This window comes from Muntiacus reevesi, chromosome 18, assembly GCF_963930625.1.
Source record: "Muntiacus reevesi chromosome 18, mMunRee1.1, whole genome shotgun sequence".
Classification (NCBI taxonomy): domain Eukaryota; kingdom Metazoa; phylum Chordata; class Mammalia; order Artiodactyla; family Cervidae; genus Muntiacus; species Muntiacus reevesi.
The window spans coordinates 203,029-222,445 of NC_089266.1; the positions used below are offsets into that span (position 1 = coordinate 203,029).

Here is a 19,417-nt window from a genome sequence, read left to right on the forward strand (position 1 = left end):
GGCTGTTTAAATATTTCTCTAACCTTACAGTTTTCTGACTTTAAAGTATATAAATGGAAATTCAAAATTTTAATATAATATTTTAATTAGAATTGATTTCCTAATATTGTAAACAATACAGATGTTTTTATATAATGAAATGTATAATGTTTTGGAAAGGGATATTTCCTTCTTTTTCTTTAAGAATTTGTGAGACATTCTGGACACCATGTATCCAAAAGAAGACCTGAACAGAAAACAGTGCCATACTACCACTAAAAAGTAGCCTTTCCACAAATGGGTGTTAGACTATAAAACAAGTAAATTTTTTCTTGGAAATTTTTAAACCATCTTAAGAAAAAGGAGAAAATGTTCCTGTTGTTACCACCTTGTCTTCTCTCTCACAGCATCATTTCAGAAAGGCGGAGAAGAGCTGTTAATTAATTTAGACTTTCTCTCACTTCGTCTTTCTTGACTCTGTACTTCTCTCATGCTCACGTGTGCCTGGAGTGGGAGTGAGGGCACAGCCACTGTCTGATAAGATCGCCTTCACTCCCCCTCCTGTAATTTGGGCATGAGATCTGCCTCCGTGTAGGTGTGAACAGAAATGTATTCTGGATGTTATTCATTAACAGTTCTGGAAGAGAAATTTTATGGTTAGACTCTTTTGGTAAGAACTACTTAGACAGCATCAGTTTAATCAAAATCTGTTGTAGTTTCAACACATACATTTCATTCAGGCTTAGGCGATTTTAAAGTCTTGATTGTCTTACTGGTGTATTCAAACAGGCTTTCACATTAAATAGTACATGACATTTCATTTTATTTTTTAAAAAATCATTCTTAGCTTCATTTTAAATGCTCAGACTTAAAAACATGTGTATTCTTCAATACAACTAAGCATGCATTTTTGTAAACATTCAGAGTTTATTCATTCACTTAAAGTTTGCTGTTTCCAGATTGGATTAAAGACAGAAAAATAGTATATAATTTGTAGCTCAGCAAAGTGGAATGGATAATTAAGTTTTAATTTTTCTCTATTTATTTTTATTTTGTTTTATTGTTTTATTTAGTTTTAATGTTTTGAATGTAAAAATGTTTGAATATAAAAAATTCAAAGTCATTTTTCTACTTCTGATTTAGGTTCAATCTTAAAGTGCAGTTGCAGATTCTAGCAAGCTTCATGCTCACTGGAGTTTCTGGAGGTGCAAAGTATGCTCAGAATGGACAACTTTTTGGTCGCTTTAAGCTTACTGAAACTCTTTCTGAAGATACTTTGGCTGGACGGCTGGTGATGACCAAAGTCAATGCTGTTTATTTATTACCAGTCCCTAAAGAGAAGTTAGTACAGACCCAGGGAACCAAAGAGAAGGTTTATGAAGCTACTATTGAAGAAAAAACAAAAGAATATATATTTTTAAGGATATCCAGGGAATGCTGTGAAGAGCTTAATCTTCGGCCTGATTATGACACACAGGTATGTTTCGAAGAGTGCCGACTTCGCTGGGGTTGGTCTCCTTGTCAGCTGATCCTCTTCTTCTGGCTTGATTTCCCTTCCTCTGCTGCAGCGAGAAGTGCAGTTGGCTTGGAGTATTAATTCTGGTGGCTGGAGACTCAGATCTTTGGTGACTTTCAGAGAAAATCGATTATCTTTAAGTAAAATCTAAAATGTTCCATTTTTATACATGGTCAAGCTTTCTGATTTCTGTTTTAAATCAGCAATGGAAAAACAGTTTAAAAAGAAACTGATCTAGGTCCTGCGGCCGTTCTCCTCTGAAGCTGAACCTGCTCTTGTGCTTCTGTCCTCATGGATTTTTGCGTGAACTCTGCTCAGCCTGTCCGCCGTATTTAAGTGGAAAGCTGCTCTTTTTTTATATCTAAATATAGCATTTGGTGATATTATTCATTCATAGTAAATCAATACAGTGTCATAGGCTTGGTTTTAATCCTTGAGAGATGGTATTTCAGAGATGTTCTACTAATTTTACCAAATATATTCTTCATAGGAATGGTGGAATCAGATAACCTTTATTTAATGGTTAAGTAATTAAGTGCCTCAGTTTCTTCAGCTGACAAATGAGATTAATCATAGCATACACGTCATTGGTGCTATGTGAAGTGAATATAACAGTGCCTGGTACTAAATAAAGCAAATATTACACATAAATAATTATGATTAGACTATGATGACACTTTAAAGCCATCTCTAAACTTGACTCCTGTAAAGGTTATCTCCACAGAGCATTCTAGCAAACTGAATAATATCGGTGTTTACTGTAATGCTTTTTAAAGAACCTTTTTTGTTTGTTTGTTTGTATTTCAGGTTGAACTCCAGTTTCAATTAAATCGATTACCCCTCTGTGAAATGCATTATGCGCTAGACAGGGTCAAGGAGAATGGGGTTTTGTTTCCAGACATCACTATGTCTCCAACCATACCTTGGAGTCCCAACAGGTATAGAAAGAGATACCTCATTCAGGAGATTATGTTAATATTAAACTGAATATCTGTATCAAGTAACTCAAGCATGTTTGTAAGAAAATTTCCATATATTCTTCAGGAGACATGTTCTTGGTTAAGAAAAGAGAGTACAGGAACGCTTAGAATAAAGTTCTAGAATAAAGTTAGAATAAAATTGAACTTTATTCTTAGAATAAAGTTAGAATTGAAGTTCCTCATCTGTTCTCTTCACTTTCCCTCAGAGTCTGAATGAGTTCTTTTGCTTTTCTCAACAGATGTAATTTGATCGATTGATGCCACACAATTTAGGAATATTTCTGAGTAGAAGTTGAATAGGAAACCTAGGGCCTTTTTAAAAATGGTTCAAAGACTTAATTTAAAATGATTTTTGAATATGAAACACATTTTTGTAATTTAAGAAAAAATGGAAGATGTATTATAGAAGATGCTGTATAATTAATCATTGTGTAAATATTTTTCTGCTTAATTCTCTTTACACATTGTTACATGTAATTAAATATGATCCTTCTGTTTGTCTCCAGACTAGCTGCAATGGATGCCCTAAGCCTGCATCCTTCTGTTCATTCTCTCACTGGTTTACCCTCTTAGCCCCCGCCCAGGCTCAACACACTCCTCCTTTCTTTAAAATCTCAGTGGCTGTACAAAATGGATTATTTTTTTAATCACTTGTGTCAATCCAGCCATGGTAGGGGTCCCTGCTCCCTCTCTGACAGAGGCTGTGGTATCTTTAATACGTGATTTCCAAGGTCATCCTTGGTGTTGACAGGAGCAGGCAGACAGGGCAACATGAGCAAAGGAAGTTTCCGTTTTACAAGATGAGAAATTTCTGGAGATTATACAATACTGTACTTACGGGGGAAGTTTCTATGGGCCAGGCCTAGAAGTGACTTACATCATTTCCCCTCACATTCATCTCTTCTGGTCCTAAAAACAAAAAAAGCAAAATACACCTTGCAACACAAAATCCACGTCATTTCTCCCTGTTTTCACTTACTCCTACTACCCCTTCCCTGTTTTTCTTTTTATTGCCAAAATTCTTGAGTGGAAATAATCGACCTGGTTCTGGCATTCTTATTTGCTCGTCCTGTAACCCTGCTCTCTGCTTTCTCGCTCTCCTGAGAGCGGTCGGAGATCTGCCAGTTGTAAAAGCCGGTGACATCTTACCTGTCTAGCCCACATCTGATCAGCTTCTTTGCGTCCTTCCTTCTCTCTATCCGTAGACCAGTGCATATTTACAGCTGCACTATTTTGGTAGCCTTCGAGCCTAGTTCTGGCCCGCTAGTTCTGTGGGCTAACCCACATATTTCTTCCAAAGCTGTTTTGCTAAAATAATCATTTCATTTCATTGCATACAAACCTCTGAAGGGCGTCTCCTTCATATGTAGATAAAATCTGAACATCCTAGTACAAAACTCTCATTATGTGTTTCATTGACAGTGCTTTCCAACGGTATCTTTTCAGATTTCTTTTAGTTTTTCCTTCTTTACTCTCCTACTTTCTTCCTCTAAATCCTCATGTACTAGCCATATTGAATTACCTTGATGTTTGTTCAATTTGCCCTGCACTTAACTTGCTTCCTTATCTTTAAAAAAAGACCTTTAAAAAAAAAAACAACTAGTAAAATCTACCTAAGACTTACCATCTTAACCATTTTTAAGTGTATTGTTCAAGAGGGCTAGCTATATTCACAGTATTGTATAATCTCCAGAACTTTCTCATCTTGTAAAATGGAAACTTCATACTCATTAAACTCTGCATTTCCCCCTCCCCAGCCCTGTGTTCTAGCTCTGTTTTTTTTCTCCCTGAAACCATCTTTGCCCAGTATTGATCTATTGGAGAATCTGTCTGTCATTTAAGATTTAGTTCAGCTTAAGTACTCTCTCCTAAAGAAAATGAACCTGACCTTTCCATTTCATTATTTCAGCAAATACTTACTGATGCCTACTTACATGCTCAGTTCAGTCAGTTTTGTACTTTCAAGCATAGTTTCTCCAAAGTTAATTTTTCTCAGTTATATACATTTCTGTTCTCATTAGACTCTGAGCTTTTTAAAAGAGACCATATGTCGGGGTCCAGCCTTGGCAGGATCCAGGGGTACACTCAGGATGAACGGTGTCAGCGAGAGAGACAGAGACAGAGAGAGAGACCAGACTGGGGGTGTGCAGCAGAGTCTGGCAAATCTTTATTTTTTGCCATAGCTTTTATATTCTAAATTAGTACATTTTTAAGGGAAAGATAGTTTAGTATTACATCAGCTTGTCCTATATGAAACCAGGGTATTTTCTGCATACTTCTTTGTGAGAGTCTTGTACATTATCTTCTGGCCTTGGGGCCTATTGACATTTTATGACCTAGGTGAATGCAAAGCTGTTTTCTGTAATCTATTCTTTAATGGACACAGAGGTCAGTCCTTTTGCAGAAGTTATCAGTTAAATTTATCTAAAAGGTTTACCACACAAAGACTCCGCAGCTCCGGTGAGGTAGCCCCTATTTAGCATTCCTCGTTAAAATTAATGATTCTAAACTCTTATTTTTCTAAATCTTTAACTATAGCCACTTTTAGAATAATATTTTTTGTTCTCTAAGAGGGCTTCCTTACCTCCCGAAGGGCTTTGTACCTATTAGGGCCTTTATGTGATCAGGTTCTTTATGCTGTTTATGACTAAGGTGTTGTGAGCAGTCATGTGCATTAGTACACATTTGCCAAGCAGGCTAGAATGCCAGCAAAGGGGTCTAAATTGAAACACTCCTTTCATCGTGGATAATCTTATAGGGTACCACCATCCGGGGGACATATTGATTCACAGAAATTAGGGAGTGGTCTATTATAGCAAGCATCAGAAAGACAGAGATCATCTTTAAGGTGAGCGCCGGGGCAGCTTTTCGAAATCCCTGAGGTCCTGATCTGCCTTGCTTGTCAGGTCTTCTCCTCATGACCTTGTCATGGGTGGGATCTCGTGTGCTGGCTCCCGGCAACCATATCTTATTTCTCTTTGAATCTCCAACATGGCTTTGCACATTGTTAATATATGATGCATTTAAGTTGATAAGAATATCATGTTTAAAGAAAAAAATTAGGGTTTTAAATGTGAAGCCATACCAGTAAACTTTTAAGTGTTTCCTTGATATACTCACCTCTGAAAAGTATTTTGTATATAGCAGTATGTTCAGATACCACTGATGGTGTTAGCTGCAACAGTAAGGAAATGTCAAGTAGCAGAAAACTTTCAAGCAGAAAGAGGTTTCATACCACTATAATTTAAATAGCAATTAAAATGTATCTGAGTCTAGGAGTTTTAAGAAACTGTTAGCTATTTAAAATCTTTTCTGGAATAAGGTGAAATATGGAAAGATAAATGAAATTGAGAAATTATTCTTGAAGATGTAGCCTATAAATTAATAATACTAATGCATTAGACCAGGAAAAAAAAGAACTTAGTATTAAATTGGTTCAGGAAATAAAATAACCTTTAAATGAAGAGTAAATGGAGATACTTTACATTTTTAAAATTGTGAAAATCAGAGAGAAGTTTTACCAGCATGTTTATTGTAAATCTTCATCTTTATTAAGCAGGTGGTACAATACATAAAGACAGTTTATTTTGCTTATTGACTTTCTATAAGTGTTCATTATTCATAACCAGAAACTATAGAGACAACACATGATAAAGTTTCTGATCTGCTCTGAAGCATTTATTTACACTGAAACAATTGACAAATAGAATGGTAAATATAGATAAAACAAAGAGATACCAACATATTTTAGAATTATACCTGTAAATCTATCATTAATCTCTTAGATTTTACTTAGCTGTATATCGATAATCTAATATCTGTCTCATTAAAGTTCCCAAATTTGAGAAATTAGAGGATATTTTAAGAACATTCTTTTATTTTCAAAAGTGTACCCTGGTCAAATAATATAATACTATCTTATTTTTCTGAAATCCTTAGAAAATATTATAGTAATAGAAGTCAACATTAATTTTGCACTTGTTGCTCAACTATTTTTTTAACAGCTTGCATGCATTATCTTATTTGATCTTTAAAATATCTGTCTGATGGAATGCGATTATCTGCACGTACAGATAAGGGAGCTCTTGGGGTGAGGCATCACAGAGTCAGAGTGGTCAGTATGGACGCAGGCAGCAGTTTGCTGAACTCACTGTGCCTTAAGCAAGTAGTCGCTGAGACCCAGCGCTCAGTGGTCCAGGGTGGTGCAGGCCCGGCAGTGCTGCTGAAGACAGGGTCTCCCTTTCCTCTCCACTTAGAACAAAGTCTAAGAGACTGGAGAAAGGAAGTATTACTGCTGGCTAGGTTCACTAATCGAGGAGGCAGAGAAGGGTGCTGGGGATGGTTTGAGGGGGACCTGTTCCACAGTGTCTGCCACATAGATTAGATCTGGACTCAGTACTCAGCTAAAGCAATTTCCTTACTTCCAGAAGATGGAGCATTGCTGGGTACTGACAGAATTGTGAGTAAATAAATTGGATGAGGGAGTCCTTGAATTTTTAGTGAATTGCTTCTAGGAAATCTAGTGTCACTGGTCAGAGTCCTTTTGGTTTTTACTTTAAAACAAATGTAAATATCAGAAAAATAAGTAATGACATGCTTATATGGTTAAAATTTGTTTTATATACATTAGTAGAATTTGTTTGAAATTTTCTATCATAATACATAGCATTTGTTATACTTTTTTAAAACTGAAAGAGTTAAGATTTTCCATAAATAACTAGCTTCTGTTTTAAGTACAGTGTAGCCTCATAGAGTGGAAATTGTTCTGTCTAAAGCATGTTCCCTTATTTCAGGATTGTTTTGTAGGCATTTTGCAAAATTTCCAATTACACACACCCTTCCTATTTTGGTTCACATCTCTATCATTTTTACCATAGTTGTTGCAATCTTTAGTACTATAATTGTAGTTGTGAGAAAGAATGCTGTTGATTCTCCACTTAGATTGATCCCTTTCAGCATCTGCTGTCCATTTAAATCTTCAAAAGTAGCCAAGCCGGAGAAGCGACACTAATGAGATAGACCTCCTTGCAGAGCCGTTTGTGCTGCCATGACAGGTGTCTCTGCCCTGAAGACTGTGACACACCTGTCTTACTTGTGTGGAAATACTAGAAAACATTTCATCTTGTTTGGCCTTAAACTATTTTCTTTTTTAAATTATGAAAGTGTGATAGTACATTTATAGGAAACTTGGAGAATACAGAACAAAGTTACATAAAGTTCTACTATATACTAAATTATTTTTGGGGTAGACGAATTAAGATTTTTAGTTGGAGTTTCAGTATCAAACTCTCAACAATTAATAGAATGAATAGAAAAGTTAAAGGATATGGTAGACCTGAAAAGCACCGTGAACAAAACCTTATTTTCTAAATTAAGATCTTTATAAAAGTTTGCTATCTCTCAATCATTGACACGCAGAGGTTTTTATTTTTTGTTTGTTTTAGATTTTACTGAGAAATCTCTCAGTGGTCTAGTGTTTGAAAATTAGTTAGTTTCCCTTTGGCATTTAATTTGCTATGCAAAGAAACTGCTAATACATTATCCCCAGAAACAAGCTTTCTGGTGCTTTTATGTAAGAGGGAAATTGCATTTTTGAGACGCTGCCATTACTGTTTATAGACATGGCAGCAGCGCGACTAGAAGTGTGTTGTGATGTCTTTAGGTTAGTTATCGGAGTCCTGTGCACTTGGAAAGGACAAGAGGATTACAGTGAATTCTGATCATCGTAGTAAAACACTCTACACCGACTCTGTTTTGGGAATTTTTAGCATGTAGTTTTAGAATAAGCATTTGTTGTTATAGGTGCTCTGTTATTTCAGCATTTTTAATGGTTCGTTGAAATTCAGGATACCTATATGTCAGGTTATGTTTAAAATAACTTACATTTTAATTTTCTTTAGGCAGTGGGACGAGCAGTTGGATCCTCGGCTAAATGCAAAACAGAAAGAGGCTGTTCTGGCCATTACAACCCCACTTTCAATACAGTTGCCCCCTGTCCTCATCATTGGCCCGTATGGGACAGGCAAAACATTCACTCTAGCTCAGGCCGTCAAGCACATTCTCCAGCAACAGGAGACCAGGTAAGGTGGTGGTCCGTGTGCTCTGATCTCGTCAGTAGGGCCCAGCTTGTGTCCTTGTGAAATCAGAGCAAGGGCTAGCAAGACAAGTTTCATCTTGCTTGTAAAGATTTTAAAAATAAAATTTAAAAAAGAGCCACACTCAGACCCCAAAGCACTAACATTTGAATTTTCTGAAAACATACTATTTTAAAAAATTGGTAACATACAGAATGGTAACTTTTAAATATGTCATCAAAATGCTGAGTCTGCTAAGAGTTGTGATAAATATTAGAGTCAAAAGGGTTGGGTTTTTTAAAAATAATTTTATATGATTTAAAAAATAATTTGGGGGAAGTTGTCTCCTCTACAGCTTAGAGAGTAATTGAGCTTTAAGAGTAATTGCCTAAAAGCATAATTGGACATGTTAGATGTTACTGAGCAGGTTGAGGGAAATGTATGATGTTAAAGTGGCCGCTGCTGCTTTTGGTGTGATGCTGCTCCAATGGTTTTGTTGTATCATTCCTTTTATTTGCACCGTTTGTTCCGGCAGGATTCTCATTTGCACCCATTCTAATAGCGCTGCTGACCTCTACATAAAGGATTATTTACATCCATATGTAGAAGCAGGCAACCCCCAGGCAAGACCTCTCAGGTATCTTTTTAAGGCTTATTATGTATCTGTATCATACTTTATTATTCTTAAGAAAAGGTGTCTATCAAGATTTCAGTAACATTGAGAAAACCAAGATCTTTAACTGTGCTTTGGCATTTGGAGGTTATGCCTTTTGAAGAAACTATTTAAGGCAAAATTTAAAAATCTTTGACCATTCATTTCTTAAACATTAAGAGAAAGACATCCTTTTTTAAGTTTTGTATGTAAAAAAATGTTGTTACAATCTAAGCCAGTTTTGATGTGTTCCTCTAAAAACTAATAGGACAAAATAATAAATTTATGATTATATGAATTTTAATTAAATTTGTGGTATATTTTGCATGGCAGAGTAGTCATGCAGTGATAGTTCAATGTGGAAATAAAATTTTGACTGTGATCATGCTGGTAATTTAATAGGCACTATACATTAGAGAAGCATGAAATTGAAGTGATTTCTGCAACAAAATGTAATTGACTGGTATTTACAACTCTCTGCTATCATTTAAGAGATAAAGTGTCAAAGAAAATTCTAGGTTAATGTAGGTCCTCTAAGTGTATATGGATATGAAATGTTCTTAAATACAGGATTGTGGGGGAATAAAATCCTTTTCTTCAGAAAACAATAAAGAGTCATTAAATGGTTATTTACTATACCATTTGCTTTCATTGTTATATGAATTAATATTTAGTTTTGCCATTTTACAAACTAATATGTCATGCCCTATGTTGTTCAAATACAATTATTGTTTAAAAATTAATTTCTAACCACACTTTTGAATCATAATTCACTAACTTTTTATTTCTAGCTGAGCCTAGGCATCGAAAAATGAGGTTACACTATTTAATTCTTTAATAACCATAAGCAAAGCCATTTGAATGATGTAACAAATCCATGAAAACAAACAAAAGAGAAGAAAGTGGCATGGCTGTTAGCACAGGTGTTTATGCTGTGCTGTTTCTACTCTGAAGACAGATGAGAGAAGAGATAATTATTTTTAACTAGAATCCAGTTTTATTTGATAAGAACAATGCAATCACTATAAGTGAAAATGTGGTATTTACTAGTGGATAAATTCATCAGTAACTAGTTTGCTTCATACTCTTACCTTTTTTAGCTCATAAGTGAAATTGAGTTAGCAATAGCATTTTTGCTGTGCGTGTTCTTACTTCAGTGGAGATAAGATGTTTTATTGTTGGTAGAGCTTGTGTGTGTGCTTATGTTTGTGTGTTTGTGTATGTGTGTTATGTAGGAAATGTGACAGTCTCATTTATTATTGTGCTTGGCTTGGAAACAGTGGGGTGAAGGTCCCTCAGCTCTTGGCTGACCCACCATAGGTCATTTGACTTTGGGGGCCTGAGAGCTGTTGTTGATAAACACTGAAATCTGTTGATGGACTAGCATTGTGTTTGGCTTTTCCTGTGTAAAATTATGTTTGGGGAGTTATAATCCAACATATTCCAGTAGGGTGGCCCAAGTACAGAAACTTGCCCTCTGGCAAAAGATGCTTAAATTTATTTAAATAAAAATTTCATGTTATTTCATTTAGTAACTGGAATAAAATAAGAAAAGGCTTGGCTTCCCCATTTATTTTCTTTATGTGGCCCTATATTTTCACCAGTGTTCTGTTGAGGAAAGATGTTGACTTGTGAATGTATTTCCTAGAAAAGTTAGTGCATTGAAATGTTAGAGTTTATTAGTACCATCTACTGTATTGAGTTTTAGTTGTTCAGTCACGTCCAACTCTTTGCGACTCCATGGACTGTAGCCCACCAGAAATTCTCAGTTCCCGCCATGGAATTCTCCAGGCAAGAATATTGGAGTTGGTTGCCATTTCCTCCTCCAGGGGATCTTCTCGATCCAGGGATTGAACCTGGGTCTCCTGTATTGCAGGCAGATTCTTTACTGTCTGAGCCACCTGGGAAGCCCAATAATTATATTAACTGAGATTAATTAATGATATTCCTAATGGACAACAAATATGAGCGGTGTGGGAGCTGGAACAGAGAGAATTAGAATGGCTGAGCACTCTGGGGAGATCAGGTTTATCTGAGTTGTCCCAGGATTCAGGGGAGAGGACACCAGGGGGCACTAATTGTCCACATATGACCTTGAAGATTTGTTGTCTGTGGAGTAAAAGTGACAATGACTACCTTCTCACCCTGTGGTTTAGAGTGGGCCCTAGCAAATGTGATAAAGGAGGAGAATAGCCATAAAGAAGAAACAGTTAAAACAGTAAATATGTTTAAATATGCACACTTACAGTTAAAACATATAAAATTCTATAGTTATCAGGAGTTGAGCTTAAATTGGGCTTCCCAGGTGGCGCTAGAGGTAAAAAACCTGCCTGCCAATGCAGGAGACATATGGGTTCGCTCCCTGGGTCAGGAAAATGCCCTAGAGGAGGGCAAGGCAACCTGCCCCAGTATTCTTGCCTGGAGAATCCCAGGGACGGAGGAGCCTGGCAGGCCACAGTTTATGATGTCACAGCGTCAGACACAACTGAAACGACTTAGTACGCACTCATGACCTTAAATTGGAGAAGGCAATGGCACCCCACTCCAGTCCTCTTGCCTGGAAAATCCCATGGACGGAGGAGCCTGGTAGGCTGCAGTCCATGGGGTCACGAAGAGTCAGACACGACTGAGCGATTTCACTTTCACTTTTCACTTTCACGCATTGGAGAAGGAGATGGCACCCCACTCCAGTGTTCTTGCCTGGAGAATCCCAGGGACGTGGGAGCCTGGTGGGCTGCCATCTATGGGGTTGCACAGAGTCGGACACGACTGAAGCAACTTAGCAGCAGCAGCAGGACCTTAAATTTAAATTATTTAGGAATGGAGGTTTTAGAATCCACTTTAATAACATTAAGTTTCAGTTTTTACTTACTACTTTGTTAGAAGATTTTAAAATGGAATGGAGAGGAAAACATAGCTTCTTTCTGTGTATGGTTCTGAAGGTTAGTATCTGATTCTGGCTGAGTTCTTACCTATTAGATAAAGGCTATCTGTGGAGAAAGTGTAGTGTTTCCTGGCAGATATAAAATATTATTTTATAAAGATTTTTAAATAAATAGATCTTTCAGATTCTGTAGTATCTTAAGTAATAATATTTTGGGGGTATTCATTACATATGAATTCACTACATAAATAAAATTTCAGTGAATTGAAATGATATATTACCAGTCTTTTGTTTTAAATTTCATTATAATTCTTGTGGGTTATACAGTTTGTTTCTAGAAATATGTAAATTACTTAGTTGGTGTCACTTTTACATTTTATACTATGAACTTGAAAGTGTCAGTTCTCCAGTTTTGAAAAATGTTGTTGAATGTGTTTTAAATGATCTTCTAGATGGTATCTACTTACCTGATCTTCTAGATGGTGTCTGCCTTAGATGTTTCACAAAATGAAAGTACTGAGAAAAGATTTAAGTCTTTTTGAAGTTAGCCCTAGACTAACTTGTATTTTTCAGGAAAGAGGCCTAATGATCAAACTTTGTATTCTCACTAGCTTCAACTTGAGGAAGCTTTCTGGGGTAACTAAGGAAAGTCCGTGTTGAGGCTCAGAGCTTCTGTTTTTGTTCTGTCTTTGGGAAAGAAGCTGTGCCTGGAGTTACATTGGATGAACAATTTGAAAACTACTTTTTAAATTTTATAATGAAATGTTCATTTAAGAGGATATAGAGAAACATAAAGAAGAAAGTAAAGATTATCTGTAATCTTAGCAGTCAGAGATAAATACTAATGTTTTCAAGTTTAATTTCTGGTAATTTATATACTTACACACACTGAAGTTAATATTAATGGAATCATAATTTGTAATTGTTTTTTTTTTTCCTGGATAATTTGTAAAATTAGGTTTTTCGTATATTTAAAAGTAAATTCTGATTTGCTGGTCTGCTTAAATATTTTTTATTAAAGTCTAAAACATGTTTAAGATTTTTACATCTTTTAGGAATAGTATTGGTTACTTTCACAGCCCTTCCTATCATAGTAATGTTTTTAAAATACATTACTTTCTTCTATTATAATTATAAATTAGGAGCATTTATTAAATGCTTTTTTTGCTTAAAAAAAAAGGACAACCAGTTTTAATTGTTTCAAGGAGGGTTAGAACACATTTTAGAAGATCATGAGATTAGCGTTTGTGCATATTACATTTGAACTGCCTTTGAAGCATTCTAGAAGAGACAGTTGTCAAATAGTTGGATATGCATCGTGGAGCTGAGGTGAGGTCTTGGCTGAACAGAGGGGTCATCAGGGTGGTCACTGGTAGTAATTGAAGGCTTGGGCCTGGGATGAGAGGGGAGAGCGCTAAAGACTCAGCCTTGAGAAACCCCAGCCTGGCGAGGAGCAGGGGGAAGGGGAGCAGGGGAGGCTGAGTCCTGGCAGCCGGGAGAGAGGACATTTCAGGAGGGACGCAGCCAGAGGGTGGGGTGCTGTGCAAGTGACCTAATGGGCCCGGAGAACGCCCGCACGATTTACTGCCGTGGCAGTTTACGTCCCCTGACCGGACCCCGGCCTCTCCTGGGTTCCCTCCTGCTTCACTGACTGCTGTTTACCAGTGTCCGTCCCCCCCCCCCCCCCCCCCCGCGCCTCTCCGTTTCCCGGTCTCTCTCCTGAGCCTCTCCGTTTCCCGATGTCCCCCCCTGCGCCTCTCTGTTTCCTGGTCTCCCCCTGCGCCTCTCCGTTTCCAAGTCTCTCTCCTGAGCCTCTCCGTTTCCCGATGTCCCCCCCTGCGCCTCTCCATTTCCCGGTCTCCCCCCCTGCGCCTCTCCGTTTCCCGGTCTCTCTCCTGAGCCTCTCCGTTTCCTGGTCTCCGCCCCCCCCCCCCCCCACCGCGCCTCTCCATTTCCCGGTCTCTCTCCTGCGCCTCTCCGTTTCCCGGTCTCCCCCCCTGCGCCTCTCCGTTTCCCGGTCTCCCCCCCTGAGCCTCTCCGTTTCCCGGTCTCTCTCCTGAGCCTCTCCGTTTCCCGATGTCCCCCCCTGCGCCTCTCTGTTTCCCGGTCTCCCCCTGCGCCTCTCCGTTTCCCAGTCTCTCTCCTGAGCCTCTCCGTTTCCCGATGTCCCCCCCTGCGCCTCTCCATTTCCCGGTCTCCCCCCCTGCGCCTCTCCGTTTCCCGGTCTCCCCCCACCCTGCGCCTCTCCGTTTCCCGGTCTCTCTCCTGAGCCTCTGTTTCCCGGTCTGTGCGTGTTGAGGTGATCCCTTGACCATTCCTCCAGCTAGTTTGCTTTCTAACTACTCTGTTCTCCAGGTGAACTCTTCTAGCCTTCAAGTTTATCTCTATTGTATTTTCTCATCTTGGGCCTTCTCCACGTGTACAAATGCCTTTTCTTACTGGATATCTCTACTTGGGTGTCTGCTACTATATATTCAAGACTGAATTCTCAATTCCCACCCCAAACTTGTTCTTCCATATCACCACCACTGCCATTCATCTAGTTTCAAAGCCATGGAATCATCCTTTCTCTTAAATTCCACATCTAGTGTATCAGTAAATCCTGTTAGTGTTCCTCTTAAAGTGTATAGTGTATCTGACCACTTTCACATCTCTGCTGTTACCACCCTAGTCCACACATTTGGTTTCTCTTATCCAGATCTTTACAGTAGCCTCCTAACTGATCTCCCTGCTGTTGTCTCTGCCCCTGCCTCTCCTAGTCTGTGGTGTGATGGAGCAGCTTGTACTGGTTTCTGAGAGCCAATCATGTGCATGTCTTCCCAGGTTCATGTTTAGTAACATCATGTTGGTAGCTTGAAATGGTCCATGATAGCAAGTTTTATAGCACAAAGACCAGCACATACTACAGATCAGGCCATGCCCTCTGCTCCTGAAAGCTGATTGTTCAGCATTTACCAGCACCCCGGTGTCCAGCCGTCTCCCCTGCCTCCGGAACTAGGTATTCTGTCTACAGAAACAGACTGGCCCTTTAACAACATAAGTCATGTCACATGACATGTGCCTTGTTACAACTCTCCGATGGCTTTCTGTTAAAATCACAGTAAACCCAAAGTCTTTATGACAGCTTGCAAGCCCTGTGATTTGCCTCTGTACTGGGCTGTAGTGGATAGGTACCCAGTGAATCTTTGTGATGGGGTGAGTTAGAGATGGGAGGAAGGTGGATGACATGTTTGTATACCATCTTAGTAATCTGTTGCATGAGTCCTATTTATATTTTTCTTTTGCAATTAATAGAAGAGATGCTTTTAAGATTTTCTGGTTGTCCAGAATTTAAATTTATTTTTAAATCTCCAGAACTTTAGATAAAGATCTGCTTAAATATAGGTGTAAGACTATTCTAAAGTGAAAATGCAAGTAACTTTTGAAATCTCTTGTAAGTATGCAATTCCTTGTTTTTTATTAGCATAGATAATTAAAATGTTATTTCTTTTAAGATATTCCAGGGAAAAAAGTAATTGGAAATGTTTTCAATTAAAAAGAAAACCAATGCTTATAAAACCCTTTGTATCATTCTGTTGTAAAATTAATCTGAACACTTAAAATAATTTGATATTTTTCTTGTCATAGTGTATATACTTTCTGCTTGATTCTGGGGGAAGTCACCATTGTATGTTAAATTCTAATCCAGTAGACTGTTAACAGTTATCAAATTTATTTGTTAAATTCCAGGTATTGTAGTCTTAAAATTATACTGTCAGTGTTTTGATAATCAGATACAATAAGATGTTAATAAGTATAAACAGGACATGTTGTCTTCTTTTATAGGGTATATTTCAGAAACCGCTGGGTGAAGACTGTCCACCCAGTTGTGCATCAGTACTGTTTGATCTCAAGCGCACATTCCACCTTTCAGATGCCACAGAAAGAAGATATTCTTAAACACAGAGTGGTGGTTGTTACATTGAACACTTCCCAGTACCTCTGTCAGTTGGACCTTGAACCTGGTATGCTGACTCAAGACACAGAAAAAGTGAATGCACAGGGCTTCTACGTTCAGTTTAGACCAGGTGTTGGCCTGTGGGCCATATCTGGCCAACTGTCTTTGTAAATAAAGTTTTATTGGATGGAACACAGTCATGCCCATTTACTCCCTATATTTTCTGTGGATGCTTTTGTGCTACAGCAGCTGAGTTGAGTAGTTTCGACAGATTGCGTGGCTAGAAAAAAACCTAAAATGTCACTGTTTGGCCCTTCACACAGAAAAAATTATCTATCCCTAGTTTAGACATTTTAGTGACTATTACTCTGTCTTGTTCTCTGATTGATCAGATGGTATTTACTTAATATTGATCATGTCAGAAATTCAAATTGGACAGTTTTGTTGTTGGTTTTTTTTTTTACAGTTTTCTCAAGTATATAATTTTAAAATACTTGTGCATTAATACAGTGTCGAGACAACAATTATAGTTTTTTTGACATACTATTATTATATTATAGGAACTATGTAAAATCAAATATAGAAAGTACAGATATAAGGTAACAAAAAGTTCTGATAAATATGGCAAAGCTTAACCATCAAAATGTGGTGTCACTTTAAGGTAGTTGCTTTGGAAGGACATTCATTTATTGTTCTTATATTACAATTGTTGACATTGCTCAACGCATTTTTGCTCTCTTCTTTTGGAATTGCTTTCAGAGCCAGTACCAAGTTCTTTTCCATTTCTGAAAGGTAGAGACAGTTCCCTTCACCTTGTATTCCTGGCACCTGGCCCAGGGCATAGACACCTGGAGGCCCTTGATAAACCTCTGTTTATCTTAAAAAATGAACTATGGCCAAACTTTCTTTTTTGAAGGTAGATTTAATTTTAGAAAAGCTTCAAAATCTTTCAGAGACATGTCTGGTAAATAAGGTAGGTTATCAAACTGAGTGATACCATTAGGGGCATTAAAAAAAGAGAGAGAGACGTGCCTCTCATGTAATGAGACTTATTTTTCTTGTGCACGCAGCTCATAGCTGGCTGGTGAGGGCAGTTACAAAAGCAGAGTTTCAAAAATGTTTTGAACAGTGGCTGCATCCTTTGGAATGAGTTATATTTCCTCTCAACTGACTTCTTTGATGGAACAGCACTTATTTGCAATGTAAATTTTGGTATGTTTATTTAACAATCAGTCTCATTACTTTATGACTATACTCTGCATATTTGCCACATAAATTAAATACCCAAACCTCCTAAACAGTATAGTTTTGTGAGGAAGAGCAAAGAATGGCTTTGAAGAGCAAGAGTGTAGTACATTTATGTACTACATTTGTACATATGTACATATGTAGTACATTTATGGAAGTCAGCTACCTGCTTCATTTTTGGCATTGTTTATACTTTAATTCTCATGTCATCTCATGGAGGGTTATTTTACAGGCTAGACAACCAAGGCTCAGGCTAAATCAGTTTGACTAATTTAGGTTTCTTTTACTAGCTTAAGCTGTAGTCTAACAATTTCAGGATTTATTCAATTCTTGATTTAAACCTAACTATATTTAATTAAAACGTTATCTAACAGAAACGGTAGATTTTTTTTTCACTAGTTTCAGTTTTTCCAATTCGATCCTGTAATTATATAGTCATCTTTTAATTATTCTTGTAGAATAAAAAGCACAAGTTCTCCTAAACAGGGAGAAAATTGCATGTGTCCACATCATGCTTGGGCCACTGTCATTAAACAGACAGTGGTTACTGATACCTGTACTGTCAGCACAGCCATTTATTTGAATGGACCACGATGAAGTGGTGGTGGTTATTCCTGTCAGTCAGTAGGATTTAGAAAGTTTCCAACCTAGAAACAGGTTGCATTAGAAAGCTGTATAAACAGACTATTTGGAACTCGTTGCCATTCAGAGAAATAGAGGTTAGGTTCTTGGGTCAACTCACAGGAGGCTAAATAACCTAGAGAGTTTATAGCTAGCCGTTCTGTTAAGAAACTGTTTGTGTTCTCTGCTGTGGCGTGAAAGCAGGCCCCCCCCCACCCCCCACTCAGGGAGCTGGCGGCGGGGGCGGCATTTACTCCTGCCTGTCGAGACAGCAGGGAGATTCCCGCTCTGCTCCCCCTCGGGAAAGGGCCCAGGCTCTTCATCCCGTCCACAGGTTTCTGTGCTCAGTGTGAGCAACAGCAGTGAGCCAGCCATGGGATGTTTGCATCTGAGGAGTATTTGATAATGTGCATTTTTGATTCTTGTTGTATCTTTTTTTTTTTTCAGACTGGTGATTTTTTTTTTTCCAACCAGGATAGGTTCTTAGAGTAAAAAATTATATATAATCTGTCTATACACACACGCACATGCACACACACACACACACACACACAAACCTAAATAATCAAAGTAGTGAATTTGCTAATAGATAACCTTTGTTTTTGGTCAAAGATGGATTATAACTTTCTCTTTTATATTAGGTTTTGGGTATGATATTCTTTATCTTAATGTCTAATATGTATGTTTAAGCTAAAGTTACTCATGAACTACCATTGTTTTATTTTTGGTGTTTTAGCAAATAAACAGTGAAAGGACTTTGGGCCTGTCACTGTTTCATTGCTAGCTTTTCTTTGTGGTGAGAGCTGCTGTCTTGAACTTTAAAGTCTCTCTCACATGCACGGATGGAACTTGTTAGTCTGGGGGCTGGGAGGTCCAGGTGCCATTTATTGTCTATTATTGAGTAAAATAGTTATTCATTTCAACTTCTATTTTCTAAATAATGACTGAAATGTACATACGGTTTTCTAAATTGAGGATTGGTTTTAAAGCACTCAGAACTCTTAAATTAGGCCTCTGAATTCTTTCCTTAACAGAGAAGAAAGGACTTCCTCCCTTTATCACTGCTGTAATGTACTGTCCTGTGTTTGCCCCTTGTAGGGTTTTTTACTCACATTTTGTTAGACGAGGCTGCCCAGGCCATGGAGTGTGAAACCATCATGCCTCTGGCCCTAGCAACTAAACACACGCGGGTTGTCCTAGCCGGTGACCACATGCAGGTAGGTGCCCTCGAGTCAGCCTGTCGAAAGGAACTTGTGTTATGTTTTGATGTTTAGTGTCTTCTTTGTTCCCTAAAGCGCCCTGTGAAATTGTGCCATGCATTTCAGTTAAGTACTTCAAATGTTTCTGTACTAATAGTGAAAAATGTTGGTATTTCTGAAGGAAAATTGCTACCCTACCACTTTATTTCCTTTGGATAGAGAGTAGAATGAATAAAGTTATCAGCATTACCATTTTCATGTTTGTTAATTTGAAGTTCAGTTCTCTACAGTAGGAATATTCGATTCTTTTCTTTATTGAATAAATTT

The 19,417-nt window shown here is 37.8% G+C and overlaps 1 protein-coding gene across 6 annotated transcripts in view; it reads left to right on the top strand.

Moving 5' to 3' along the window:
* The window catches only part of HELZ (helicase with zinc finger), a 149,410-nt gene that overhangs the window by 64,941 nt on the left and 65,052 nt on the right, over positions 1-19,417 (top strand). For all 6 annotated transcript variants that reach the window (XM_065908752.1, XM_065908754.1, XM_065908751.1 and 3 more), the window contains 6 exons: positions 1,123-1,456; positions 2,303-2,433; positions 8,376-8,555; positions 9,085-9,186; positions 15,911-16,089; positions 18,990-19,108. In XM_065908752.1, the coding sequence (XP_065764824.1) occupies positions 1,123-1,456; positions 2,303-2,433; positions 8,376-8,555; positions 9,085-9,186; positions 15,911-16,089; positions 18,990-19,108 (1,045 nt within the window). The remainder of the gene's footprint in view (positions 1-1,122; positions 1,457-2,302; positions 2,434-8,375; positions 8,556-9,084; positions 9,187-15,910; positions 16,090-18,989; positions 19,109-19,417) is intronic.